This window comes from Alternaria metachromatica, assembly GCF_023757995.1.
Source record: "Alternaria metachromatica strain BMP 0045 chromosome Unknown scaffold_2, whole genome shotgun sequence".
In the NCBI taxonomy this organism is placed as follows: domain Eukaryota; kingdom Fungi; phylum Ascomycota; class Dothideomycetes; order Pleosporales; family Pleosporaceae; genus Alternaria; species Alternaria metachromatica.
In genome coordinates this window covers 668,598-692,417 of record NW_026055493.1, presented here as the reverse complement: position 1 = coordinate 692,417, position 23,820 = coordinate 668,598, and the positions used below count along the sequence as shown (strand labels likewise).

Sequence of the window (23,820 nt, the reverse complement as noted above, 5' to 3'; positions counted from 1 at the left end):
CACAAAGGTGAGCCGGAAGAAGATCTATTATACGACGAACTATCGAAACTACGACAAATCCGACCATAGACCTAGCCACCACTGCTGAAACCTGCCCTTGCCATCGATGAGAAAGAAATACATTGAATAACCCCCTAAGATCCTTTTGGTTCGCTGGCTTGCCCAGATGCTAACAGATACTTCTAAAATGTGAAAGAAGCCGCCCAAGTATATCGATCGAAAGGAAAACGCGAGACTGGAGTGTCGATGGGAAGGATATGTTCAGGGTGTTGGCGCCAAGAACAAAGTATTAGGGCCCAAAGACATGAAGGTCAGAGCGAGCGGCAGGAAAGAACGACAAGAGTATCGTGCTGTAGCGTGTTGATATAGTGCGGCCTTCGTAAAGTATATGATCGGTGCCAAAAGAAGTCTCCAAGAAGATGTGGCTGGAGGATGTTGAAGAAGCGATCATGAAGAATAGTGCGTGCACGACGAGTAGATCGAAGGTCGACGTGGAAAGGGCGGTACACGCTTAGTCGTTGCGGCTGGGTGAAGTAGACTTGTCATCAGCTTTGACGGGAGTGGCGGGGTTGGTCTTGACGTCAAGGCCGTTCTCAGAAACGCCGTCCTCGCTCTTGATGGGTCCACCCTGCGGCATATAGTATGAGCGGGCAGGGCCGAGGGTGGATGGCACTGGCGGTGACCATGGCTGGCGCTGGCCGCGCATGAACATCTCGAACTCATTGGCGTGGCCTGCAGGTATCGGGGAGACGGAGAGGTATCGGTCAGGCGTGCCTAGCGCCCTAGCCTGAGCAACACCGACCTCGTATTCCGCAGCACGGAAAACACGGCCAGCTGCGGTCTGCTGCTTGAGCATCTTCTGCTCGTGAGTATCGGAAAAGCGGATCTGGATGAGATGCTCTTCGCCGCCGGGCTTGGATACAGGGGTGTTGTTGAACTCCTTGATGACCTCGTCGCAGATGTCGCGGGACTCGAAGCTAGAGATGGTCAGCAACGATCAAAATGGCAACACCACGATGACTTACCGAGCGAAGCCGACACCCCGACCAGTACCAGAAGAGTCACGAAGGATCCTGCTCGAGCAGACCTTGTGAGGTGCGAAGATGGAGGCGAGTTCCTGTATGTTGTCAGTGACTTGTCATCAGGGTCGGGGCGAAGTAACATACATGCTCGTTCATGTTCTTTGGAATGTTGGATACGTAAAGATTGGTGTTGCACTCGTCGGCGAACTTCTTGAGCTTTGAGTAGAAGGATTCCTGGGAAGAGTCAGTACAGGCCATCGTGCGTCAGAGTGGCTGCAACGTACCCGAGCAAAGCTGACCTCATATCCGAGGTAGTGGAAGCCACGGATGCAGTCTTCAGCGTCTTCGAAGTTGTGGTACTTGATGAAGCCGAAACTGCGAAGCATAATTAGTAATTGAAACGTTGTGATGGGTAGTGAAGCGCTTACCCCTTGCACAGATTGGTCTTCAGGTCGATGATGGACTTTGAGCTCTGGATGTCTCCAAAACGCTTGCCCCACAGGTGAAGCATCTCATCTGTGGTCTCGGGAAGTAGACCCCTAATGTAAACGTTGGTCTCGCCAGTCTTGTTCTCCAGGCTACGGTCGAGTGGCTTGTGCGGGGAGCTAGGAGCGGGAATAGCCCGGGGAATGGGGGGCTCCTGGTGCACTAACGCCAGTAGATTGGGAGGCAACGTGGGCATGGTCTGCTGCTTCGGGATGGGCGCCATGACCTGGTAGGGATGGGCCAACTGGGAAGGCGAAGGGGTAGCACTGCTGGAGTAGAGGGCGTTTGGCGAACGGTCCATGATGGCGGTGTTGTTGCCGTAACGATGGTACATACCACCACTGCCGTAAGGCGTGCCTGGGTTGTCGTTCTCGTTGGAGGAGATGGAGTCCCGGCGTGGCGTCATGAGAGATGGCATCTCGGAAGAGGACATGCGAGCAGCCCATGCTGGTGGCATAGCGTTGTTGTCGATGACAGCTTGGCCATATTGGTAAGCTGCCTGCTGGACGTACGCACCGGTGTGGTTGTACATGTTGGGGGAAGCCGCCATGGCAGTCTGTTGCTGGGCACCAGGCATCATCTGGTACATAGATCCAAGGATCTGCTGGTTGGGAACCCAAAGTCCTTGACCGTTGGAGAGAGGGATGTTGCCGTAGTCGGAGGAGCCACCTGACAGAGCGGAGCTCGCAGACTTGGAGGTAGCGGACGAACCATACGAGGCGTGCATGTTGAGAGCTGCCATATTGCCCGTCAGACCTTGCATACCATTATCACCGTGGGGGGACATGGGCAGACCTCGGGGGAGGTATTGGGCGGACCCATGACCTTGGCCGTGCTGGTTGTAGTTGTTGAGCATGTGTTGTCCCTTGTAGCCCGCGTTGGGGGCCGCGTAGTTTTGCTGACGACCGTTGGTAGCCATTGCAGTGAGCTTCGAAGTGACACTGATCAGAAGACGAGTGAAAAGATCGGCAAGGTATCCGGGACCGAAGCTTGAAGTCGCGAGCAAGAGTACGCAGGCCGAAAGGTACGAGCCTGAGGAGGGTTGCGGCGAAGGGTCTCAACAACGGACGCGACGACAGACTGAGATGCAGAGAGGAACGTTGCTCTGCTCAGGAGATTAACTTTTGTCATTAGAGGAGGCTGGGATACGGCCTAGCAAATTTGCTCGGTGATCGATGAGTGTGACGAAAGCAGACCTCGCAAGCGATTGCGGGGGAGGAGCTCATTGGATGCGGCGGTGTCCGGGCGGGGAGTGGAGAGAAAAAGATGGGATGATGAAAGGGACTTACTGGGTCGTAGATATCAAACTTTCGCAATGTGCGGGACTGGTAGTGACTCCAAAGCTGCCGAGGCGTCAGTATCGGTGTGCTGCACAAGAGTGATGGACGGCGTCGGGAGGGATGACTGACCTGGGAAAAGCTACAAAGAATGTGGCCACTGATGCGTATTGGTGAGAAAAGTGAAGAAGAGTGAAGAAGAGAAGGGGAGGAATGGTGGAATGAGGCAAGCTGTTGTACCCGAAGATGGCGTCTGGGCGTAGCAGCTTGGGGAAAGAGCACTCGCGATGGGACGTCGGTGGAAACCCACAAGCGACGTGAGAAAGGAAGCCCCAATCTGACTGAGGGAAGTCGCGATGAAGAACCATGACGGCGAACAGAGAGGCTCACCTTCCCAATGACTCCGCTTCGAGGAGGAACAGACGCACTACAACACAGCGCCACCCGAACTCTTGCACTTTGGATACCGTCGCTTCTTTATCTGAAAATTGCCTAGTAATATGATGAAAAAGCTGTTGGAATAGTGATGTCAGATGAGGCTTGCGGGCGAAGCTACGGGGCTTTGGGTTGTCCCCGTCGCCGTGATGGGAAGAGCACTGCACTTATACATCGATTGCAAGCAAGGACGCACATGCTGAATGGATGCACCGAGAGTACGGTATGGCGAACGCTGCAAGCATAACATCCTGCATCAAGTGGTGTACTCGTCGCGCCTCCTCAGGATGCAGCCATACCTTTCTCGGAGCAGTGTGTGTAGCATACAAATGACGGGGCGTTCGTGTGGAGTCTGGCTGCCACTTGCTGCAGCCAACTTTTCAACGTGACAACGGCCAATGCAGTTATATCGCCCTTGCAGCAAGGCTGAGCAGTATCTTGGAATGACGTTGGGCAACAGACGTCATTGTCTGTTGCTACGTGAACGTCCCAACCGGGGCAGTTGCGATGATTCTGGCGCGCATGCTTCTGTCATGGCGACTCGACCTGTCGTTTCCTCACCTCCACACTTCAACTGGGCACACGCAACGACCCAACTCGAGACATGCGCAGGTCTTGATTGAATACTGTCTGGTCTGCTTTGCGATTAGTAGGGCTACACAGACAGGGGGATACTCTTACAGCGCTTTGCAGCCAGACTTCCGCCATGCCATAATAGACCTTTCGTAACCTGACGGAGCGGCGCGCTGTTGCACACCTGTAACCTGCGCGACGAGCCGGCGCAGTGCAGCCATTGCCGGTTGTAACTCTGTAGATCACGGTTTTGAGATGGATGCGCGATGCTCGAATACCGTTGGGAGTGCGCCTTCATGCGAGACGTCTTTCGTATCTCAACTGGGGGGACTGCACCTTCTTTGGCGAGATCACCAGGGTAAACGATATTTGACCATCTGCAGCGGTAATGCAGACGCAAGGGGCAAGTCCGAAGCCTGTGGCCTGACCCACCTTTCCCAGTAATATGAGCAACGTCACTCTCATACAAGCAAAAGCGCGTCGGGAGCAAATCGTGTGCAAGGCGTCCCTCTGAAAATACTCAAATTCAAAAGTGAGGTACACATAGAAACTGAGCCAGCCGGTGATTTCAAGTCTAGTGAGAGAGACAATTCCAGCCAGCATCATGTTTGGACTCCACTCCTCAGGTGCTAGGCACAGGACCAAATGGCGTGTGGGTGATACGAACTTCACGAATGGAGGTTTGCCCGCTTCCTCGCGTGGTGCGTAGGCGCAAGCGCACTGATTACCGTGTCGCATTTGTTGCGAAGCAGCTATCCGATCGGTTGTCCGGCTCTTGAAGCGGCTGTTGTTGGTCTCGTGGCAGTGCCGACACGGTGAGAGAACATCCGCCAGTGCCTAGAATTACCAGGTGGATGATGCGTCCAGGGTCCATGTTCGGTGGCGCCCTGCTATGCGATGGCTGGCCGATCCCGCTCAGCATGCCTGCCTGTAAGGTCATTTCAGGAGTCGTGCATGCCGTACGCCGGGCAAATATGCACCTCTCTCCCCCCAGGGCTGCACCTCTCACCAAATTCTGTCATACTGTACTGAGCAGCCTGAGAGATGCTTCGTTGCGATTCTTCCAACGTTACCCAGCTCAACCTGGGACCTGGATTCCGGATCTTCTCGCTACCGTCATCGCAGAGAGGAAGAAACGGGGCGGGTCGGCTTTCGTCACAAGCATCCGCGGGGTGACACAAAGAGCAGACGAGGAAGAACGCAGCTTCGTATAAGACTCCCCAGGATCTACTGCGTCTCGCGACACTGCGTTTTCCTCAAGGGTTCGAGCGGATGCCCCGCATGCTGAGGTTGTAGCGGTGAGTGACTGGCTGTGGTCATCCTGCCATGAAGGTTTTCAGCATGCGACGCGCGACCAGGTAAATCCAGAAGATGATACTTAGCCGGAACTGCTGTGCAAACCTTTATCGTACGCATGACGGCAGTGTCTATTATAACGAGACGTGCCTGCGCACCTCTGAGCAATGAAGGCTTGCCACGCAATGATCCGAGTAGGCGTCCTAGACATTGGGGGCCGCAACTCGAGCTTGTGATGGAGAAGACCCTTCGTCGATTATCGCGGCGCAGTTGATGGGCGGGAACGGCAGATGACGAAACTATTTTGAAGCAGTGTGTATGCATGCGAGGCGTTGATGCTTATAGACGAGGTTTATGGGAGCCATCCCCGCGGCAGGCACCGCGCGCGCACGTGCATCGACCAATCATGGCCGGACCCTGCCCGTGTGAACTAGCGCACGTTTTGCCTACCACAGCAGCGCACCACAGCATTAGGCTACGGTCGCTCAATATCTTTTTGATACATGTCACAATCAGCTGAGTGGGAGGTGAAGCAGAATAGTTTGATATTTATGATTGATCAAATGAGCTGGTCCACACTGCAGACTATGTAAAACGGTGGTGGTCACATAACTGTACATGTCCATCCAGGCTTCAGATTCAGAGCCAATATACTCCAATGCGAAATGTTTTCGTCAGATCAAACGCCATCGCTCACACCATTCTACCATGAAAATGCATGCTCAAAAAGCTCTTTCTAAAATAATCTCCCCAATCCTTGACGCATCATGACCAGACGTCTTCTTGGTACTGATTCGACGCCCTCATGGCCTTGACAATCTCCTCGCCCTTTGTCTCCGGCACGTTCCTGTACTTGGAGATGATCTTGCCGAGAAGCGTGTTTACCTCGCGGGCCATATGCGCGGCGTCACCGCAGACGTAGAAGTAGGCCTTCTGCTCGAGCAGCTTGTTGACTTCTTCGCCGGCCTCTTCAAGTTTGTTCTGTACATAGACCTTCTTAGGACCGTCTCGCGAGAAAGCAGTGTGCATCTCGAACTTGTCGCCCAGATCCGCTTGGTATTGCTGCATTTTGTGTTAGCGCGGAATTGATTAATATGGCATCTTGAGACTTACCTTCCACTCGTCGGCATACATGAAGTCCTCTGATTGCTTTCGGCACCCGAAGAACAAAATGGTCTTTCCGACATTCTGACCAGCCTTTGCCTGTGCAGCTCTTTCTTGAACGAAACCACGGAAGGGTGCGACACCAGTACCGGGTCCGACCATGATGATAGGCTTGGAAGGATCTGAAGGAAGCTTGAAGTTGGAGTGGCGGACGTGAACCGGGACGTGAATACCGTCATACTTATTGCGAGGGCCGGTGATGGTGTAGTTCAGGCCGTGAGGATCCGGGTTGGGGTCGCCGTGTTGCTTCTGCTTCAAGGCCAAGAGGTAGTTAGTGGTGACGCCCTTCAAAGCGTATGGTGCGCCGGGCTTCTCGATGGACTCAACAATAGCAGTGATGGAGATCTTGTCTTTCTGGACTAGAGACGACGAGGAGATGGAGTAGTAACGAGGTTGGATCTTGACCATGGTTTCGAACAGGAATGAGAATGGGATCTTGTCCCATGTGGCGCCCTTTCCGGTGATCTCGAGCAGCTGGCCCAGGTTGAGGTTGCGGTCGGTAACCTGCTCCCTGAAGTAGTCCTTGTCGCTACCGAGTTTCACGATCTCAGCCTTGATCTCGTCGTTTGGCGCAAACTGTGCAATGACAGAGACAAGTTGACGCGACACGGCGGCGTTGATCTCAATGTGGAAGCGGACGGCCGCATCGTACGTAGTTGGCGACGGGAATGGAACTTTGGCGGTGGGGTCGAGACCTCGGACTGAAATAACCGTGTGGCGCTTGTCTTCCTTGCCGAGAACCTTGAACAGCCTATCGACTTCCCTGCCGGCGTTGTTGGGCCAGATGGCGATGTGATCACCGGTGGTGTATGACAGATTGGATCCAGCGATGCTGATTTCCATGTGTAGGCAGTTTCGGTTGTCGGAGTTGAAGAGTTCGGCAGATTCGACGATGGGGGCGATAAAGGGGTTGTTGGCGTTGAAAGGACCCTTTTGGTTGCCCTCAAGGTGGTTCTTGTTGGGCTCGCCGAGGTAAACGGTGTCATCTTCGGGAGATAGCTCTGGCTTCTCATTGACTTCGAAAACGGGCTCGTACATGGCTTCGCGCTCCTCCAGACCCATCTTCTCGGCAACAGCAGTCCACATGGGCTCCTTCCAGGCGAGGAAATCCTCTTCCATGGTGCCAGCGCCATCGTCGCCCTCACCAGCAGCACCCAGTCTGGTGGCACCGAGCCTCGTCAAGTACTTGTCGACGTTGCGGACCATGGAGTTGTAGTGTTCGTATGTGTTGTTTCCGAGACCGAATGCGACGTAGTTGAGCTTGTTGAGGGGCTTGTCGTCGATGCTGCCGCCCTCCGAGAAGCTGACATCTTCAGAGCCGATAAACTCGTAGAACTCGACGGCGTTATCGGTGGGCTCGCCCTCGCCGTAGGTGGCCAGTACGAATACGGCGAGCTTGTCTTCGGGGAAGGTGTCGAGGTTTTCGAAATCGTACTCCTCCAGATCTGCCACCATGGTCTTGAGGCCGAATCGCGAATGGCCCTCCTTGGAGATGCGGGAGGCATAGTCCTCTGCCGTGCCCGTCTGGCTACCGTAGAAGACGACGCAGTTCTTGTCCGTCTCGTCCATCTTCTCTATTATGTTGCGCGACTTGCCAGCCTTTGCAGCGCCATTGGCCGTGGCCATGGAGCTGCCGTAGGGGTCTCCATAGACGCCCCAGTAGGTGCCTTTGGTGAAGTAGGCTACTGTGCCGACCAGGAGGGCGGCCAGCACGATAAGGTCCAAGGTGTCGAGTTGTGCCATGGTGCTGAGAGGGGCGTTAGCAGAGTCAGCGGGAGAATGAGGGGCTGACTGACATGGACACGTTAGAAAGTTGCCGTCCGGAAGGGGATTGGAAACGACACGGTAATATTTGTATGCGGCTTCGCAACGGAGGATCGGAATGGCAAGTGGCCGTGCGTCTCAACTCAATCTTATCAAGATCTGGCCACGGAGCCGCAAGCAGGCTGTTGAGACAGCACACCAAACGATAATCTCGCCTTTAGACTCTACACACCTCTGACCGCTTCCTCGACACGGGTAAAGTGGCCAAAAGTGGTGCCGTCACTGACTGGCAGGCGCCCATCGGAAGCCGAAGCGTTCCGCAGGCATTCCGCTGGGGCAGCTCAGAAACAACGGCGGGCCTCAGGTGAGACCCTGACTTTCCCGACCCTCGCGGCCTTTCCGCCATGGCTACCAAGAACCCCGCCAGCACTTCGGTACCTTTGTGGGGCACACTGCGGCCACACATACGACGACCTCGTGCGAATCACGGCAGATGGACGCATCGAATCTACAGAGGAGCAGCGTCAAGCCGGCGGTAAGAAAGATGCAGCATGCACGCGACAGTCGTGCAAGGCTAGGCGATGATGGAGACAGTAAGCATGTGATGGCCAACTCCAGGGCAGGAAACTTACCCGTCCTGACAATAAATTCACAGTTCGCTTTAAAGTAGAGTTTTCGCGTATGATTGCGCAAAGATGACGAGGCGTCTTGCCCAGTGCTCAGACGCTGTCAGTAGTCTTCCTGGGTGTTCCTGGTATCATGTCATGGATGCTTCACGCACCAAGACCGTGGACTAAGCGAAGCCTGGCGGTGCATATATGCGCAGCCAGAGCAAGTGCAGGTGGCAGTAGCAAGTGAGGTAAAGAGACGCCTATCCCGATGCGGATATCTAAGTCTTGTCATCACTGCGCGTTTAAGATGTTGCAACTCCCACGTCTACAATCTTGCATCTCCAGCCTTGCTGTACGTGTGTCATAATGAGTCAGCCTACTATTCCCATGTACGAACAGACATGTGCACACTGAACGATAGATAACAGATGACGAAGCATCGCGTACGGCATTTACCAATTCTCTTTCCCTCTGATTAAGGTCAGCTGAGCACTATCTAGGATAGAAGCGCACGTTATCAGTCCAATGTCTACGGTTTGGTACGAGGCTCTGAGGTCTATCGATAGCTTGCCATGCCCAGCTCCCAGAAAGGCAGACCACGTGGGACTGAATAATCTCCAGGCTCGGATCGATCTCCAGAGCCGTGTTGATGCCGGGCGCCATGGATGATCGTTGCCTCGAATCAGGCTAGACGGCGGCTAGTCAGGCACAGGGCACCTCTACGTACCCATTTCATCCACGTCGAGACATCCATGACAGCCGTCGCGACCCTTTAACGGCGCCCTCTACGTCTTGAGCCTTGAAAGACGGACTGCAGTATTCTCCGCGCGCCACGGAAGATGCTGCACGCGAAGCCTGCGGCATGTGTGAGTAGCCTTTCCCTAGCCCCAGGCCCGTCGTCATCCAGCTGTGAAACGCACTCCCCACGCGGCCTGGAGTTTGACAGTGCCGGCTCTTCAGGTGCCATGGCGACAAAGCCTTATCTTGACGTCGACGCTTCTCCGCGCTGCCTCAGAACTGTGCTGACCCCTGTGCCTTGCCCAATGCAGCTGCTTTCCCTCTCCTGCAAGCTCGACCAGCTGCTGGGAATGTGTCGCACCATATAGAGCACCCCTCGTCGGCCTCGCGTGAGCCCAGCCAGACCCGCGGGCGTGCGCTGACTGCCTCGTCACGAACCATTGCCTCGCGCTCCCAAACTCCGGCCGTCAAGGCTGCCAGCAGCAATTCAAGCCCCGACCGCACCCTGACGACGCTCGAGCGCAAACCTTCGGGCTCGTACGCCCACAACCGCAACACGTCCATCGTCCACGGCATCCAGCACTCGCGCAACACCAGCTTCGTCAACTCCCCCGCCACCAGCCCGCTGAGCCCCCAGATCATCGCCGCCGCCGCCGGGGCAACCCTAGATGGAGCCCTCATGTCGCAAGAATCAATAGCCGACGCCTTCGCCGCCAACGGCATGCAGCCAGGCGCAGGCACGGGGAATGTCTATGCCGGCGTGGGGCCCCAGGCGGCATCGAGCGATGGAAGCATTTCTCACCGCAAGCCTGAGCGGGCGCCGAGTGCCAGATCCGTGCGAAAGGGCCACAACCACCATCGCTCCCAGTCGCGCCACCCGCCGCATCCCCACGAACTCAAGACGGTTGGCGAATATGCCCTGCACCACCTCTTCAACGCCTTCATCAGTCAGGCCGAGCAGAAGATCAACCAGTGCATGACGGAGAGAGGCCAGCCTGAGGCCCGCGTAGAGGGTGTCTGTGGACCTGGTGTAGACCCCACCTTCGACCAGCTCATCGCGGCCCTGGGCCATATTGCGCGCCATAAGCCAAAGCCGCTTATAGACACCATCATGCTATGGCGCAAAGCCAAGAGCGAAGAGGCGTCCAAACAGCGCACTCACTTACTTACTGCCCGACAAGCCAACCCAGGGCTTCAACTCCATCCTGCGCTATCTCGACGGAATACTGAACCGGTCCAACAACTGGATAATCAATCCGCGGCCTCTGTAGCATCTGGCCCCGACCACATCGTCGCTCTGCAGCAGACTGTCACACAAGCCGAACAGCGCTCGACTGTCTCAACCTACATCCTTTGCCGCGTCCTGATCGAGATCATGACCCAAACCGACCTCCATAACTTGACTTTTGAGATGGCTGACCGTCTTCTTGGTCTTTTCTACGGCCAGCTCAGCACGGTGGACCCTGACCTCGTGGACATATCCCCTCTCAACCTCGCCAATTGGACCATCTACAGTCAACTGCTCGGTGTGCTGAGTGGCCTCATTTTTGAGCAAGTGCAAGACAAGTTCATCACCGACCTGAAGATCGTCGATGGTCACTTGGCCATCAAGAATCAGTACAACCGAGACCATGAAGCCAAAGGCGCCTTGCTCATCCGCGCTCTAAGGCACCTACAAGTGAAGTCATATCCTGAAGACACCTGGGACCGGACATGTGATTTCATGCTTTCCATGGCAAAGCTTTTCACCAGTGCCCACGGCCAGCCGGTCAAATATGCGTACTGCCAAGTCCTAAGGGAACTCTTATTACGTATCACCTCTAAAGCGACTATTGAACTCAACGCACCTAGATGGAAGACTGTGATCGACATGATGAAGCAGCGCGCTGCCATACTGCTGGGCAAGCCGAAACACTGGCACGAAGCCTTCCCACTCATGGCCGCCATCCTATGTGCTTCTCCGACCGAAACCTTTCTCTCCCAATGGCTTGCGCTCGCCTTGTCTACTCAGCCACGACTCAAAGAGCGCGCAACCAGAGCCATCGCCCTTCGAGGCATTTGTCGGCTAGTGTGGACTTACATATACAGGCGGGGAACCGAAGCACCAAACGTCGCTGTTCGCCGGTTGGAAGAAATCATACGAATGGTGTTCCAACCCGGAAGGCGATCGTACCTATCAACTGAACCAGCCATCGCCGAGCCATTGATACAACTGACACGCATTATCGGCTACAAGTACCAAGACCTTTGCTTCAAGACCATCATCTTTCCCCTGCTCAACTCCGACATGTTCTTGTCGGGCCGAGAATTGCGCGTTGAAAACCTAGAGCCTGACCGTATGGTCATTGGTATCCGCTCGTTTCTGGCCATCATGGCTGATCTCGAAAACACGGAGCAGCCGCCTTTTCCACTTACGTTCGACTACGATCCAAACGCGGTATCGAACGAGCTCCCGGCTCTTCCTTCTAGTCCGCGGCCTTCACAGCCTCTACCCATAAAGTCAAGTCTTCTCAAGGAAGAGCGTCTGTCGCGTCCTGTGAACTTCGCCGGTTTCGCCGAAGTGGCCAAGGAGTACTATATCCGCTTCTGTAAGATCTTGGGAGAGATCACCATCATCTGCGACAACGCATTCGGAGGCCAGGCCGTACTCGACGAGAAATTCTCTTCGCAAACACCAAAGACCCCTATGGCGGCGGCCTTCAGTTTCGCTCCTCGTGAAGATTACATGACCACCACAGATCCGCGGCAAGGGTTTTATGACCTCTTGCATGTCGCTGTTCAGGCTTTACCCCGCTGTCTGTCTCCACATATACCATTCAATTCACTGGTAAACCTGTTGTGCACCGGGACAGCCCACGTACAGGGGAACATCGCTGTGTCATCCGCTCAATCACTCAAATCTATAGCCCGACAATCACATGCACAGCAAGTCACGATTGGCTTTGCACGGTTCATCTTTAATTTCGACGACCGTTATGCCACTATGTCTGATGGTGGCATGCTTGGGGCTGGGCACATCGAGAACACCTTGAAACTCTACGTGGAGCTACTAGAGATATGGATTGAAGAGATCAAGCGCAAGACACGTAAAGCAGCATTGGATACGCCAGATGACGGTTCTGGTAATCGCGCGGCTCTTCTTGATCTGTCTTCAGTGTGGGCGCACGTTGACGAAGTTGAGTCCCATGGTCTCTTCTTCCTATGTTCGCCTTCACGTCGCGTCCGCTCGTACGCTGTCACCGTGCTACGCCTCATAACTGAATTTGACACGGCTCTGGGAGGCTCCAATACACGTGTCATCCGGGTAATGGAGGGCAGCCCCCAGAGAGTCCTTGACATTAGCGATGAGAAGTTGTCGTTGGCTGAGCGCAGTCGATTGCAACGCGGCATGCGCAAGAGCAATGTGCAGAGTACCCTTGTTGAGCTTTGCGGTAGCGACGTGCCGTACGATGCTACCTTATGGTTCAAGATCTTCCCGAATCTGGTTCGAATCAGCTTTGAGGTTTGTCCTTTCGCCGTGACTCTCACTCGTGACATAGTCTGTGCAAGACTTGCACAGATGTATCGCACTCTATCATCCTTAGCCGAGGGTCAGCGCTCTACGCCGTATTCACCCTTCGAGCCCGGGAGTAGCAAGCTCAGCGGCCGCCTCGCTTCCACATCACCAGAAGTCGTTATCGAACAGTGGAAGTTGTACCTCATATTCGCCTTCACGACATTGACAAGTCTCGGTCCGACGGCCACATCAGCCACGCAAGGAAATCACTCGCGTAAGAGCTCAAAATCTTCACAAATAAGCACGAACAAGCAACATACTGCTACCGAGTTGTTTTCCAAAGTCCTTCCGTTCCTGTCAGTGGACAATGTCGCCATTCGGGATGCTGCGGTCATCGGCCTCGGTTCCGTCAACCTCAACCTCTATCGTACACTGCTCGAATCGCTTCAAGGGATCGTGGCTGCTTGCGCTGAGGAGGCGAAGATGCGCTTGGGGAATCACAACCGGACGATCAGCAGTCCTCGCCCAATCAACTATCGAACTGACCATCTCCGGACTGAGATTACACACGTCTACAAGCTGACCTCTCAGCAATTTCTCAAACTCCCTGAGGCTCACAATGACGAATGGATAATCAACAATCTCATGAACTACACCAAGGATCTGAGAATATTCCTGAGTGATACGGAGGTCCAACTCGAAGCGCGCTATCAGAAGCTACGTACGCACTATTGTGGACTGGTGGAGGTTTTGTTTGAGGGCATCAACAAAACCAGTGATCCTTTGCATTGGATGCCTTTCCAAGCCCGGAAAGCTGCATTCACATTGATGGAAGAGTGGTGCGGCTATGCGGCAAACCAGTCTCAGATCCGCCAGCGTGAAGAACAGATGCGCCGTTCCATGCTTGATCGAGAGGTAGATAAAAACAACAAAGGCAACGCGACTGCGGCTCTTGAGATCGAAAAACGCGATCTTCGAACCGCAGCGCTGAGTGCTATGGCGGCGTTGTGTGGCGGGCCTGTTAGTATTACCACTGACAGCAAAGTTCTGCTTCAGTTCGATGTTATACGCATGCTCTCGTGGATCCAGAGCATCTTCGAAACCCCGAGCGATCGGACACACGCGATTGGTCGCCGAGCACTCACCAACCTTATACTGCACAACCGCGAGCATCCATACTTGCTGGACAAGGCAATCGAAATGTGCTACCTCGCAGTTTCTGGCAAAGCGTTGGAAAGCTACTTTGAAGTTGTCACACAAGTCCTCACACAACATGAGGACTATACGTTGCCATTCTGGAAAGTACTCAGCGCTGGTCTTTATACGCTTGGACACGAGAACAGCGAGATACGCACCAAATCAACGCGATTGCTCCGAACGCTTGAAGCTCGCGAGGGCAAGAACTCGAAGTTGCAAGATCTAGATATCAGCATTTCTGACAAGACTGTTGCTGTCTACAAGCTGGCGCAATTCGAGACGTCACGGAGGCTCGCTAAGCAGCATGCTGAACTCGCCTTCCTGGTCTTCTCGCAATTTTCCTACTACTTCAAAGATCTCAAGTCTGACCACAAACGCAACATGGTTGCCGCTATGCTTCCTTGGGTGCAATCCGTCGAACTCCAAGTAAATCCGGATGGAGGACCGACTGCTAACTCTTACATGCTGCTTGTCAACCTCTTTGAAATCACTTACAAGGCCGGCAACGTACTACACAATGAGATTCAGGCGCTCTGGCAAGCGCTAGCAACGGGGCCGTACGGTGGAAATGTTCAGTTAATATTGAACTTCATCATCAACCTTTGCCTAGACAAACGGGAACAAAACTACGTCGACTACTCCAAGCAGATCGTAGTCCATCTATCGAGTACCCCTGCAGGGCTGAAGGTGGTCGAATTCTTGCTCCTACAGATCAACCCGCGGTCCATGGTAAGCGAAAAGCGCGAGCCTATGCCACCACCACCAGACGCCGTCAATCTACCATACTTGGCCGATCTCACTCAGGTCCTACCAAGTAGCAACAAGCAGGTAAGCATAAAGTAAAACTTGGAATGAACTGCGCTAATTCTCATAGTCCGGCTTCGCTCTGGGACAAGTTTGCCTCATCCTGTTGGTTGATCTTATGGTATCTCCAGTTGAGGTAGCCAAGGAGCACATCCCTTTGCTTCTACAGGTGGTCTTGGTTCTTTGGGATCACTATACTTCTGTAGTTCAGGACCAGTCTCGCGAGATGCTTGTGCATCTAATCCACGAGCTAGTCATCTCCAAGATTGAAGACGATACGCCAGGCATCAACAAAAGATCGATCGAAGATTTCATTGAAGGTATTCGACAACATGACGCCAAAGTGGTATGGAGTTACGATGACAAGAATGGCAAAGACGTTGCAGATTCAACGTTCAAGGTTCCCGAGCCGATGGAGTATGTTGCTGGCGAGGTCATGAGATTCTTTTCATTCGCGTACCCTGGGCTTCGAGAAGCTTGGGGGCGAGTCGCACTGAATTGGGCCACGTCGTGTCCGGTCCGACATATTGCATGTCGATCATTCCAGCTCTTCCGCTGCATCTTGAGCTCGCTCGATCAGCAGATGCTTTCCGACATGCTTGCAAGACTTTCCAATACCATATCAGACGAGGAGAGCGATATACAGACATTCTCTATGGAAATACTTACGACGTTACGAACGATCATCGAAGCACTAGCACCGGACGACCTCATACAGTACCCTCAATTGTTCTGGACCACTTGCGCATGCTTGGATACCATACACGAAGGCGAATTCATGGAGAGCCTGCTGATGCTAGACAAGTTCCTCGACAAGCTTGATCTGGGCGACGAAGAGGTGCTGGCAATCCTGGAAGAAAGTTGCCCGGATAAATGGGAAGGCAAGTTCGAAGGCCTTGCTCAACTGACGTACAAGGGTATCCGGTCGAGCACATGTCTGGACCGATCTTTACGAATCTTGGAGAGATTGGTGGTCCTACCTTCCAGCCGCATCGTGGGCGATGATAGCCGACTAATGTACGCCATCCTCGCGAATCTGCCAAGATTCCTACGCTCGTTCGACTCTACAGCAAAAGATTCTAGTGTTCGAGCCACCGCCGAAGTGCTTGCAAAGGTTGCCGATCAGCACTACCAATGCACATCGCTGTCCGAAGCGTTGACAGCCTTCGCAATGAAGAGGTATCGTCAAGAGAAGGATTTTCTCGCGCAGACAATGTCCGCTATCCGCTCAACATTCTTCCCAGAACATGAGTTCGGCAGCCTCGTGTTCCTGCTCGGTCTCTTGATGAACAATATCGATTGGATGAAGATCAACACAATGGAAGTCCTCTGCGTCCTGTTACCCGAGATCGATATGCGCAAGCCGGAGATGGCCTCCAAAGGATCCGATCTTTTCTCGCCTCTTCTACGACTACTACAGAGTGCGTATTGCCCTCAAGCTCTGAGGGTTCTGGACTTCGTCATCAATCTCAACATGACTAGTACTCTTACGCCGTTCGACAAGCAGCATATTCGAATGAGTATGGCAGGTTCTCACTCCACCAGAGGGTACAAGAAACAGTTCGAGAAAACGCAGTCATTGTACGGTATCCCTGAAGAAAGCGGCTGGTCAATTCCGATCCCCGCCCTGCACTCGCAGTTGACGAGGGCCAACGTCCACGCTGTGTTCTACACCTGCGGAAATTTCGGCGAGATGAACGTGCCAGACACCGAGACACCCAAAGTTGAATTCCGCCAAGAAGAATTCCCGTTTAGCCCCTTGTCCGACTACCACCGAACAGCGACCATGACTTCAGAAGACACTCGAGGCGACAGTCACATCGGTGAATTGGTCATGAAACTAGACAGCTTGGACGATTTCTTCGAGGATGATGACGATGCCGAGACATTAACAGACCTACCAAACTTCTCGTCCTCAGGGCGCTATGCGAATGGATCGTTTGCTCACGATATGCGTGAGAATCTATACGATCAGCAAACGGCGCCTATCTTGCACAAATCTCTTACGCGGAACGCATCCGTGACATCATTTCAGTCGGGGTTCATCTCTGATGTCAAGCTCTCCCCGGCTAGGGACCCTGGTGTCATGACCCCGGGCGCTTTCAGCTCCTTCGCCAACTCTTCTTCGAGTACCTTACCCCCAACAAGCCACCCCCGCCCTAATCTACATGCCCGATCAGTGACTTCGCCATCTGCTCCAAATCAACCACAGCGCATTTCACCTTCACTTTCGTCCACCACTCTTGACGAACAAAACGAGCCTTTCTCCGACGACGAGTACTCGGCTGGTCGGTCGAACAGCACAGACAAAGCCGGGACCTTTAGTCTGGAGAACATTATCAAACCTGTCGCTCACGATACGCGAAGTCGCTTTAGAAGTGGCATGAGGCGACTGACTGGCGGCGGTGGGGACAACAAGGAAGGGGCCAAGACAAGAGATGCGATCAAATTGGCATTACAAAAGAGTCCCCAGGTGCCAAAGGTACCTGACATTTACTTGGTTAATCCCAAGAGCGCGGATCTGTAGGATGGCCAGAAGAAGTGAAGAGTACATAAGATAGGTGCTCCAGGATACGAGTGCCAAGTATATACATGGGGTAATGTGTTTATCTGTACAAAGAGAAGGATGAGATGACCGGATACCACGGCGTAATATTGGGATGGTGCTTTCGTACGAGGAAAGGATGATTTATTGCATGTGTGGGTGACGTCCAAAAGATACCAAACGCTCTTTTCCTTTTAGCTGTCTTCAGCTCGCTAGATACCATATTGCCAACAATACGATTAGAATGCTCATTATACCATTCGTATCCGTCGTTCTCTATTCACAGCGTCCTGCGTCATTGATCGACATGCATCCTAGCGCATGCTTATGGCTGCTTCGTACCCCGGTGGTGAAACGTCAATGTCGAGTTCGCCGCGCTCAAGTCTATGCTCAATCGCTTCACACCTTCGATTACACTTTAGCCAGCCTGTTGTAGGAATAGGCAATCCGTGATCTCGATACCAGGTTCGTTCTACCGCCGTCATCCAGTGTATCGGCCCCCCATTATTGACAAATGCCTTCTGCTTCTCTTGATCTACATCATCTCCAACCTCACCTACAAATAGAGGCGCAATACTCCGTACTCCTGTGGGTGGATAACTTGGTACCACGGCTATCGTGGCGCTGAGTGAGGATAGTATTGTGGACGCAATACGTGCGAATATGCTCTCTTCGGGCTCAGTAGATGGGGTCAAAGTGATAGAGGTGGGCAAGCCGGGTGTGGACTGCCATTCTGGGTGGTCATGTAGGACTTGGGCGAATGATGATGTAGTTAGCCAGCCACGTTTCTGGTAACAGAGCGCGATGGAGGGGTGCGTTGTGCGGATTACGACTGGGCCCGCTGGATGGTGGATATAGGTGAGCATTGTTGTAGGGGTGGTGTGCATGGGTATTGGGGTACGTGCTGCGTGAGGAGCGCGAGCTTTGGCAAGTGCTTGCAGCAAACATGATGTGCGAACTCTGTGAAGAGGGGTCACGTATAATGCGCAATGTGAAGGCATCGGAGATCACAGGTTGTGTCAATCTACGAGAGCGTAATTGTGCCGAAACACTGCGCTGGATATAGTAACCATTGGGCGCGTGCGAATAAACTTCTGCGCATTAGACACGACTGTTGTCGTGCTGTTGAGTTGAGGTCGCCCCATATTCAGGTCGAACACAGAAACATGACAGCCTTATCGTGACAGCCTCTTCCCTGACAAAATTGAAATGTGATGCAGCGATTCAAGAGGATGCCCAGGTGTCAAGGATGCCAGGCGAGTCCGTGCGGTGCTAATGATCTAACAGCCCTAAATGGCGTGGCATTCCAAATTCCACGCCAACGATCTAGAATCGGTAGCTTTCGCAATCCCATAACCGGTAACTTTCGCAGTCCCAGAAAAGATCGTTGTGTTACACGCACGCTGAAAGACGCATTAGTCGCGACACGAGGACGATCGTGGCTGACTGGTTGTCGCACCTCAATTCGGTAGACGCGGGGAAGGAGGCTGAGGAGCCATCTCCGGATTCGTCGGCGGAAGAACAGATGCGCCATGGGTACCCTGCAGCCCTGGAGGAAGCTGAAGGTTTAGCGCACGCAGTAACGTCTAACACATGGCAGCTGGGCAGCTTCCTCTCCTATTCGCCTCTCAGGCAACACGCCATTTCAGCACTGTTGCTATGTCAGACCGACATTTGGTTAACGTGCTATCGTGCACTCAGCCAACCTCCAATTTGGGCTATTATCGTGGCGCGGGCACCCAGCAGCGACCGTTGCGTGTTCAGCTACGTCGTGATGGCCGTTTGAGAGCCCAAAGATAAGTCAGCGCTGTGCTGAAACGCCTCACTTCACCGAACGCTCTGACCATGACGCCTTGACATGCCGGTCGCACTGCTTGCAGTGGTGTCGTACTCATGTCAAACACGCTGTCTGTGTGAGAGCGTATGAAACAAAATAGATTTTTTTCGGCCTTTTCCAAAGTCTTCATCCATTGTCCAGCTTTCTATAAAGACGGTCTTTCCGATAAAGACATTGCAATCATTATCTCGAACTCATATCAAACATGTCGACCGTATCTCAAGGCGCAAAGGTTTACCTTATCCACACTACACAACATACTCGCCCTTTCTTGACGACTGTACCTTTCATAGCTCGTGATTTCGCTGCATGGGGACACCGTGTCGATCACCACCCCGCAGACTCGGCATACATCGCTGAGATTCGATCCCGCGAGGATGTGGAACATATGAACCGCAAGGACCGCGGTGGAAGCCGGAGGACGAAGCTGATGGAGATATGGGCAACCGAAGCTGTCCGCAGGAAACGAAGGCAGCGAAGAGAACCCCGTGGCATCGAAATCGAAACATCGATGGGAGAGGGCGGCTTCGGACCGCAAGATGCCAGAGTGAAGAAGGCTGGTGATTTGGTGCAGGATGTCATCGATGGCGTGGCTTCATTCGGTTAGTGTGCTCTATAAACCCCGATACGGTCATATGACATGAGGAATAGTACTAACAAACTACAAGAAGCTAGATACACAGCGACACCAATCCGGCAGAATACATCACCAGGATCTCCACCTACCATCATCACCACATACACACGCCATCTCTTCGCCATTAGGTACACACCAAATGCACCTCTCCCATCATGGTCGAACCCCGACATCACGTACGCAGACCAAGTCGTCTTGGAGTTCCACGACTACGAAGAGATCAGAAAGGAAGTTCTAGTCCATGCGGTAAACAGCGCTATCGGCAAGAACGAAGGCAGAATGGGCAAAGTGGAAAGATGTCCGAGAACAGCCATGAAGCGCGTGATTCTATGGGTTGACGTCGCAGATGTCTTCTTCGGAGACGTAGTACAAGACGAACGCAATGTGGAAGACAGAGATCCTGTGCCGAAGTACGAGAGGGGAGAAAGGCCGCCGGTGTATGCGGAAGAGAGATAGGCAGTCCAAACATATGATACCCAATGCATGCCTACGCATCTTCACATCATCCCTGCCTCCAACTCTCTGACCTTATAGCCCCCGCATCTAATCATAAACCACCTCCCCCCTCCTGGGACCACCCCTTTGACTCTTCGCTCCCTCCGCCATCAAGCCTTGCATGTTCCTGACCCGCACCTCGGCCATGTACTCTTGTTGTTCCACACTCATGTGTCTGAACTCATTAGGGTTTCTTCTGAATCCAAAGGTCTTGTGTATGGCGTAGCCCATGCAGACGAGTAGCCCCGCGCCGAACAGGATGAGGAGGATGATGGCGCCCTCCGGGATCGCGTAGCCGGCGTCGCGCTTCGTGAGGGGAGAGGCGGTTGCGGTATTGAGGAACGCGAAGATGACGATTGCTGTTATGACTGAGGATGCCATGACTTGGATGATGCTGGACGTAGTTGCTCGAGGCTTTGATGAGGGTGTGGATGCGGTGGATGCCGGGTAGCGTTTCGATCTCTGCCACTCTGGATGGGATCAAGACGTGTGTAACAACGGTGAAGTGACCAATCGTAGGCAGTAGAAACGACGGAGCGAGGACGTAAAGCGCCTCTAGATGACGGTGTTTGTGTCACTGAAGATGCTAACAAAGAACAGATGAAGTACCGTCCAGTATGACCTCGAGATGTTCCAAGGTTTGGCAGTGAGTGAGTGAGTGAGTAAGTGAGTGAATGAGTGAAAGAACAAAACCCGAGCAGTAGGCAGCAGCACTTAAACAACAGACGCGTAGCCCCGTTCTAAAACAATTGACTCCACCCAGACACTGCTTTGCCATCATCCCTTCATCCTCTATTGCCGTTATCTTACGTGTGCACAGACCACGCCTTCGTACATTACCTCTTCCGACATAGCGCGCTTCCGCATCCGACGCTGGTTGGTCAACGGTGCTCGAGCGACCCACCTGACTTGGTCGTTTCCAAGGAGAAGATCCACTCTGCACGTGACTTTGCGAGCGGACCAATGAGAATGCACGAGGCTTATATGGGCGTGTCCTGAAAAGGCATCCACGCATGGGCTTGTGGCGTTTCGAGACCTGAGTATTGCTGATGATTTACATGGAATATACGAGGATGCGGTCCCGGCGAAGAAGTCCCCTGGAATCCGTGGCGTGGATGTTGTGACCGCATCCGACTTGCCGATATTTGTCTGCACTCCATGGCTGTGCTTGCCTGCACTGAATGACATGACCTTTAACCTACTTTCAATTCTTTGAGCCAGACCGGGTCTCGGTCTTGTCTTGCCTTCCCCCGAAGTATCGGCTCTGTTGTCGGTCCATGGATACTGAACACTCGGTATCGACAAGTGTTTAAACCGCGCTATATCTTGGTACTCATTTTAGGCAAACAAGTCTTACCAGACCTGAGACCAACGATTTGACAAAGAGAATCAACTTCGATCAGGAGGTGTGCGAGACAAGGATATGAAGCTATGACAAGCCAGCGACAATAATATATTTGCGCATTACCATGGCAGTGTACTACCTAGGTACCAAGACCGAACCAATCTCGAATCGCATATCGTTACAAAATCCGTGGCATGTAATCGTGCAAAAGCGAATGCGTGAATGCAGCCTTGAAAAGGTTACTTTATGCTTACGCAGGGTGTCATGGGGCAGTGCGGTCTCTACCATGGTCGCTTCCTCGCTTGGACGAACCTGACATTTGAAAAGATGATTATGTTGGTTTTTGAGCTTATTCCAACATCTCCGAACAACTTCTTCCGCGAGAACATCAAATCATAATCGAAATAATATCCAAGGAGGGCACAGCGTGACTACCGCTACGAAACACCATCAGCTACCACCAACCGCGCGAAGAGGCCGCTCACCTGGAAGAATGGCGCACCGCGACCCTGCCGGCACTGATATTGTCGACTATTGTATACGTGGCGAATCAAACCACCTCTATGAAGAACCAGATGTCGACGAAGACATTGTATATCGCATTATCCCCGGAGATGCCGTGACGGACGAAGAACTGGACATATGCGCTGAAAACTTTTCTTCTGATTACGGCGTGTGGAGTTGGAGAGCGCATCTTGTAATGGGGATGATGGCCGAGTATGGTAAGTCCTCCGGTATTATTGGAGTGTGTAGGTCGGCAGCCAAAGACGCACCGCTGACTCTGGTATAGGCAAACCAATACATATGAGTCGCGTAAGACTAAGAGCTCAATGTCTGCCTGAGGGCGCGAACAATATCTTAGTGACGGTTGTTACTAAAGACGATCGGCACGTTGGGCACTGCTTCGTGAGCCAGTGGATGCATGGGGACGATCGAGTCTGGTGGATAACACAACTGCTCGTGGTGAAACGCTATCGCAACCAGAGACGAGCTACACGAGTGAGCATCTACCACGTATCTTGATTAAGGATTTGCAACTAACATATAGTAGATGCTGCAAGCCCTGGCCATGCACTACGATATCGGCAGATCTATACAAAGAGATCTTGTCGGAATAGCAACCGTGAACCCGTATAGTCTTTGTGCTATTCTTCGCGTTTTTGGTCGCGGTATCGAAGTACTGCCTTCGAAGCCGGATTGGGAGAAATGTCGCATCCGCCACACGCCGCTGCTTAGTTCCGAGTGTGAGCCTATAGTTGGCGCCGCACCAGTCAGCTACATCCGCAATGCCAAACTATCGCGGGGGAGATTGATTGCGAATACAAGATTCTTTGTAGATCACGCCACATCTGAAGAAGCGATGAACAGAATCATACACAGCATGAACCAGCAGGTGTCCGGGCCGTGGGAGTGGTTATTCGGCTGCTTGGAACCTGGGTACGAATACTTGTGTATCCTCGATTATTCCTACGATCAGGAATACAAGATGGATCTGGCACTCTGTGACACACCATCGGTTCCGAATGAGCCGTATATGGGGAAGCACGTTGCGAGCCCGTCGAAAGCGCTGTTTAAAGCAGCTTTTGGCAGCTCCAGGCCGCCTGCGCAGAGCCCAATCCCGGTTCGATATGCTGACATCGATCGATACTTGCTCGAGGTGCCTGAGAGTTGTGTTCTCGATCTGAACCTCAGCAATCGTGCCCATGCATCCTTGCATGGCAGTATGCGCAAACTTATCTATGAAGCCAAAGAGCTGATTGCAAAGCATTTGCGTGTTTTGCCTACCATCATGGGCGCAAAGCAGATACCAAGAGACCTTCGAAGAGTCTATCAGACGGCCAATATGATCTTCCCGTTACCAGGACAGATACAGACGTGGGGAGATTTTGTGCCGTATATACACGAGGTCTTCGAACACGGCATTAACGCTGAAGCTCGCATGTTGATCCTGCAGGCGATTCATTTCCAGGAGCTCCGTGAGACCGATGAGAGGGAACAAAAAGAGAGAGCGAAGAATGCCTCGGCATTAGCCAAAGCGACTAGATCGAAAGAGAAAAAACGGTCGTCGATGGACACGAAGGAGAAGCCTGGGATTGAA

The 23,820-nt window shown here is 53.1% G+C and overlaps 4 protein-coding genes across 4 annotated transcripts; 2 read left to right on the top strand and 2 right to left on the bottom strand.

The window, feature by feature from the left end:
• Positions 1-511: 511 nt before the first annotated feature.
• Positions 512-2,427, bottom strand: J4E83_001047 (uncharacterized protein; the record flags this gene model as incomplete). The annotated part of the gene is made up of 5 exons (XM_049328004.1): positions 512-977; positions 1,026-1,117; positions 1,167-1,256; positions 1,307-1,397; positions 1,451-2,427. The coding sequence occupies 5 exons, from the start codon at positions 2,425-2,427 to the stop codon at positions 512-514; spliced, it is 1,716 nt and encodes a 571-aa protein (XP_049192522.1).
• Positions 2,428-5,854: 3,427 nt separating this feature from the next.
• On the bottom strand, positions 5,855-7,996 carry J4E83_001046 (uncharacterized protein; the record flags this gene model as incomplete). The annotated part of the gene is made up of 2 exons (XM_049328003.1): positions 5,855-6,151; positions 6,203-7,996. 2 exons carry the CDS (start codon positions 7,994-7,996, stop codon positions 5,855-5,857), a joined length of 2,091 nt encoding a protein of 696 aa, XP_049192521.1.
• A 1,494-nt stretch (positions 7,997-9,490) lies between these two features.
• Positions 9,491-17,390, top strand: J4E83_001045 (uncharacterized protein; the record flags this gene model as incomplete). The annotated part of the gene is made up of 3 exons (XM_049328002.1): positions 9,491-9,494; positions 9,678-14,887; positions 14,934-17,390. 3 exons carry the CDS (start codon positions 9,491-9,493, stop codon positions 17,388-17,390), a joined length of 7,671 nt encoding a protein of 2,556 aa, XP_049192520.1.
• A 2,060-nt stretch (positions 17,391-19,450) lies between these two features.
• On the top strand, positions 19,451-20,338 carry J4E83_001044 (uncharacterized protein; the record flags this gene model as incomplete). The annotated part of the gene is made up of 2 exons (XM_049328001.1): positions 19,451-19,847; positions 19,914-20,338. 2 exons carry the CDS (start codon positions 19,451-19,453, stop codon positions 20,336-20,338), a joined length of 822 nt encoding a protein of 273 aa, XP_049192519.1.
• Between the last annotated feature and the right edge of the window lie 3,482 nt (positions 20,339-23,820).